Source organism: Aplysia californica, unplaced genomic scaffold (assembly GCF_000002075.1).
Source record: "Aplysia californica isolate F4 #8 unplaced genomic scaffold, AplCal3.0 scaffold01092, whole genome shotgun sequence".
Classification (NCBI taxonomy): Eukaryota; Metazoa; Mollusca; class Gastropoda; order Aplysiida; family Aplysiidae; genus Aplysia; species Aplysia californica.
This window is the reverse complement of record NW_004798362.1, coordinates 21,279-26,989: the sequence shown is the minus strand read 5'-3', so window position 1 is coordinate 26,989 and position 5,711 is coordinate 21,279. Positions and strand designations below refer to the sequence as shown.

The window sequence follows — 5,711 nt, the reverse complement described above, 5'->3', positions numbered from 1 at the left end:
ACCAGCGTGACTAACGGACTTGGTTGGAAAGCGTGTGGTGGTGGGGGATAGGGGTTTGGGGGTGGGGTGGGGGTGCTGAGGCAGCTAACAAGCAGCCTCAACCCGCCCCCCCCCCTTCCCACCAAGAAATTAGTAGAACAGGACCCGAAGAAACAACCAGGATAGAACTCAGCACAGATCAATACAGGTCCTATCGTTGTTACACTCCATAAGTGTACATGTAGACCAGCACACTCTCGGCGTGAACTCACACGCACGGTACTCTAGTTGTAGGGCACTGAGAAGTACGTCACGTCCACCTCTGACGTCACAGCACGTCACCCCGTGTGTGGGTGTACTCTGCTCACTCACAGGGACAGGCGGCTGTACTCAGCCTCTGTTCTCATGTATCCCTGGCTATATCAAGTATACCTGGAAGAATCTTATCCATGTAAGTATCATTATCCCTGGCTGTATCATGTATCCATGGCCCAGTCTGCCAGTCTCCGGTAACGACCGGGTCTTTTGAGCTGTCTCAATGTCAGTGTTTTTTAAGCCCCCATCCACACAATTTCGATCATTCAGGAGGCAGACGGGCTTCCGACCCTGCTTGTTGGGACCAACCCGGGGTGTGAGGGAAACAGCATCCCAGCAGAAAGGTAGAGAGATACTAGATAAACATTTCTCTCCCTTTTCAGAAATGGAACTTGGTTCCCCTGCGTGTGACAGAGCAGCGCCAAACTGCAACATCACAGACACCTATTGTGTTGGTGTGTCAATGTGTCCGTGTGTATGTCTGTCAGTGACAGAGCTGAGCACTGTCTAGAGTGCCCATATTCGTGTGCCTCTGTGTCCTCGAATATGTGGGTCACTGTGTCCGTGTACTATCTGGAGACAATGTCCAGGTCTGTGTGTCACGGTGTGTCAATGAGTCGGTGTGTCTCACACTGTGTCAGCGCCATGTACTATCTCGAGTGTGTATCCGGGTCTGTGCTGCTGCCCTCCCGCTTGTCCTTGAGGTCGCTGGTGCTGTCGGGAGGACTACAACCTTTGACCTTACTCGAGGAGGAGGGTGAGTTATCGTGACTCCGGGCTGAGGAGGAGGAGGAAAGGAGGGTGGGGGCGGGGGCGGTGGAGCTGGAGGAGGGGATGAGCGGGGGCGGGGCACCGGGGAGACCTCCCCCAGGGGAGTTGCTCTTGATCCCCGGCACGCCCCCGTGGCCAAACATGGGGCTGAGTGTGCGCGGGAAGTAGCCGCCCAGGGCCAGCGGGTCCGCCATGCGCAGTCGGTCAGCGGTGAAGGCCGGGAGCCGGTCCAGGTACTGTCGCCGCAGCTCCAGGTCTCGCTCGTGCTGCTCGCGCGCCATATGTTCCTTTACCCGCTCCTGCTCCAGGGCGGCCAGGTGGGAGGGTACTGCGGCCAGGCGAGACATGACGGCCGCGCGTTCTCGCTCCAGCTCAAGTCTCTGGCTCAGCTCAGCGGCCGACTTGTCGAAGGGGCTCCACATGGACGTAGGTACGGGAGGCCGCTCCAGAAAAGGGTAGGAGGCGCCAGGTGCCCCCATGAGGCCCCCTACTCGCCTGTCCAGCATGCTGAGGCCCGGGGCTCCGGGAACCCCCGGCCCGAAGGGGCTGAGTCCGATGTAGCCGCCCGACTGTAGCAGTTTATGCCTCTGCTCCTCCGCCTGTATGAGTTTTTCTCTTTCCGCCCGCTCCGCTACCACCACGCTCTGCAACAACTTCTCCTTCTCCAGTCTGTCACGCTCTAATCTGTCTCTCTCCATTCGATCTCTCTCCAACCGCTCTCGCTCTAACCGGTCTCTCTCGAGCCTCTCTCTATCCATCCTTTCCCTCTCCATCTTCTCTCTCTCGAGGATGTGAGGTGGGATGATGGGGGCGGCTGGCGGGAGCTCCTCCTCCTTCAGCTTGAGTCCCCCGGCAGACAACGACAGGGGTTTGTCCTCGTACCGCCGCTCGTAGTGGCCGCCCAGCTCCGGCTTCACGTGACCATCCAAGCGACCGTTACGCAGCGGCGACCTTGACCGCGACCTTGACTTTGGCCGAGACGACTCGCCGCCATCTTTGTGACGCGAGTCCTCTAGCCCAGCCAGACGATGGTTCACGGACGACCTCCGCTCTCTGGAACGGAATAGGAAAAAGAAATAAATTTACAACTCCTGTTTGTTTTGTATGAGTAAAGAGAATCACATGGGTACAACTACGGTCATTTAGTGCTGGGAAAAAGAGCAAAACACAGAAAAAAACAACAGAGGTCAGGCAAAGAAGTGGTACCCTCCAACCACCACATTCAGACACATATACAATCCGCCAGACACAGAACAAATTCCCCCTCTCCCTTTCTTTCCCTCCCTCCCTCTCTCCCTTTCTTTCCCTCCCTCCCTCTCTCCCTTTCTTTCCCTCCCTCCCTTCCCCCCCTCTCTTTCCCTCCCTCTCTTCTTTTTTCCTCCGTCACGCACGCACGCACGCACGCACGCACACCACAACATAGTCCACACATTCCACAGCACAGTCCACACACACACACACACACACACACTCCAATACCCAAACAAAACACAGACAGGAGAGAGAACAACAAACACAAACCCTGCCGGAGGTCTACCCGCGCAAAAACGCAGGAAAAATTCGGCCTGCAAAACAAGCTGTTTACAATAAAGCATGCAGAACAGAATAATTGGTCGATTATCGATTTCCGTGCCAAACAATCATATTTTTGCCACGGGAGCAAATAAACACACAAAATGATATACGGTTAAAAAACTGAAGCAGGCCGCAGAAACAATTTCAACCCCGGCTTGAAACTCAACTCAACCATGTGTGGGGTGGGAATTTTTCCTGGGCATTCCTGTCCTAGGTAAAAAAAAACAAAAAACCCTAAAAAACCAAAGCTTCCAATCCTGCCAGCTAGTTGCCATAACACGTCTTCTGTTATTAAATAATTCCACATGTGTGCAGTAGCATGCTCTTGTGTTTTTGTGTGTGCTAGCGCGCGCGTTGGTGTGCGTGCGTGCGTGCGTGCGTGCGTGTGAGTGAGAGAGAGAGGGGGGGGAGAGAGAAAGAGAGCGAGAGAGACAGGGAGCGAGCGAGAGAGAGAGAGAGAGAGAGAGAGAGAGAGAGAGAGAGAGAGAGAGAGAGAGAGAGAGAGAGAGAGAGAGCATACTCATGTGCTTGTGTGTAGGTGCACATTAGTGTGTATGTGAGTGCGTGTGCGCGCGTGAGCGTGTATGTGTGCGTGTATGAGTGTGTGTATGTGCGCACGCGTGTATGAGTGTGTGTATGTGCGCACGCGTGTGTGCGTGTGTACATGAATGCGTGCGTGTGAGAATGTATAAGCGAGCATTCAAACGTCAGAGGGCAGCATACCTGCGCGTGTGAATGTTTGCACTAAGCACATGCGCTACAGAGAGAGCTCAGCTCACTCACACTTCATCATATCATCAGAACATGAAAAACTCCAATCTCTCTCTCTGTCTCTCTCTCTCTCTGTCTGTGTCTCTCTTACCTCAACGACTAGCGCAGGTGGGGAGGACAAGGAACTTGATGGGAAAAGCAGAGTGGGCAAAAACTCAACACAAACTTAGCAAGATGAAAAGGAAATACGGCAGCAAGCTATAGACATTATCTAGAACTCGTTCTCCCCACACGCACGCGTGCGCGCGCACACGCACGCACACACACACACACACACACACACACACACTCACGGGGTACAGTCGTGCACCCATATAAACACAAGACACACAAACACATCCATTCAGATAGACATACAGACACACGCGAAAGTATATTATACGCACGCACGCACGCACGCACGCACACGCACACGCACACGGACACAAACACACACACACACACACACACACACACACACATACACACACACACACACACGTGCGCGTCTCTATGGGTTTTTCTGAACACGATGATGCCTTTCCCGGCCCCATCCCCCTCGTCTGCCCGAGAACCTTAAGGCCTGTGTACACTCATCACAGTTAGCTGAAACGTTCATAAGGGCCACTATAAGAATGACTTCCTCCAGGTTTTCTAACGTTTACACCACATTGACCCCATTGGACACGACTTTCTCAGATCAATCATATTGATTTTTCCTTGTGCCGGTCTGTCTGATTCAGGGGCAGTAATTTACTACGAGGAAGGGAAAGCTCCGCGCGTCATCTAATGTGTTTGACTTTGGAGTTACCCGAGTACAGAGAACCGCATCGACACAAAAACGTTCCCATTATAGTGCTAGGAAGAAGAAGAAAAAAGACGGATAGAAACGGACAACAGAGGAAAGGAAAAGAAGTAGGTTCTATCAGTGGCGCCCTCCAACCACCCTCGCCATCTAATCCTCTGGAATTGCCTTCTTGCGAGAGAGCACGGCAAGAAGAGATTTAGGGAAACACTGTTGAGTCCTACTCTCTGACTTTGCTGTCTGTTCATTGGTATGATATAGATCTAATATTCTTGACCAACAGCGCAGTGGACCATAACACATGACAAAGTCAAAGCATTGTCGCACAATTACCCTTGATAAAAGTACATTACACAATGTCCTGTGTCCGCACTCACCTCAGTAAAAGTTTTACTCGTGAGACAATATTACGTCAAATAAGGGCCAAGCATTAGAGTAGCGTGTGTAAAGAGAAGCACATCGACAATGGTCATTTGGCGCTGGTGAAAAGTAAGACAGACGGACAGAAAAAAAAATCAGAGGGAAAGTGAAGAAGTAGGACCTACCAGTGGCGTCCTTCAACCACCCGTTTACTAGGGAGTAACGCACAAGAAGGAAAAAGGAGAAGGAAGAAAAAAAAAGAAAATAAGGACGATAGCTGTCCGATACGAAAGGAAAACAAAACCACACCCGATCATCCGCCAACCTCCCACTTAACTTAATCATGCAGACATCCGACAAGTCGAACAACTGTGTACGCTACCATAAACACAAATCACAGCTGTTAGGAAAGAGAAAGAGAGAGGGAGGGGGTGGGGGGAGAAGAGAGAAATGGGAAATCAAAGCTCAAAACGAATGTAGAGAAGTTCTAAAAGAGTCTTTGATTGCAACAAGCGTCGCCCCTCACACCCCCAGCATATCAATGCCAGACCTCAAAGACTTCACAGGTTCACAACCCTCCCCGGCGCCAGCGGATGGGCGCACGTGTTCGCTCACACACACACACACACACACAAACACACACAGAGAGAGAGAGAGAGAGAGAGAGAGAGAGAGAGAGAGAGAGAGGGGGGGAGAGGGGAGGGAGAGAGACAGACATGTGTGTAAGAGAGAGAGAGAGAGAGAGAGAGAGAGAGAGAGAAAGAGAGAGAGAGAGAGAGACAGAGAGAGAGACAGAGAGAGAGAGAGTTCAGTAGTTACTCACTTCACACCTGCAGCAACATTTTTAAAAGATACCGACGACACCTCCCCTTTTTTTTTCAACTCTCCCCTTTATCTCTCTCTTTCCCTTTGCCATCATCTAACGCCTCCATCTTTCGTCTGTATCTTCTTTTTCTCTTTCAGTCTGTCTACCCCCCTCCCTCCCCCGGTCTTTTTATTTTCTATACTTACCTACCCTCTCTTACCCATCATCTATCTCTCCACCCCAATCCCTCCCCGTTCACAAGGTACAGAACTATGTACCAATGTATCTGGAAAGGCTCGCAGAACGGAAGTCAAATCAAAGAGAAAGCTCACAGGATGTGGGGACATGATG

The 5,711-nt window shown here is 51.7% G+C and overlaps 1 protein-coding gene across 1 annotated transcript in view; it reads right to left on the bottom strand.

Moving 5' to 3' along the window:
* Positions 1-534: 534 nt before the first annotated feature.
* The window catches only part of LOC101862314 (autism susceptibility gene 2 protein), a gene marked incomplete at its 5' end in the record, with an annotated part of 10,502 nt that continues 5,325 nt past the window's right edge, over positions 535-5,711 (bottom strand). Inside the window, 1 exon segment of the mRNA XM_005111627.3 lies at positions 535-2,118. Coding sequence (XP_005111684.2) covers positions 945-2,118 — 1,174 coding nt within the window.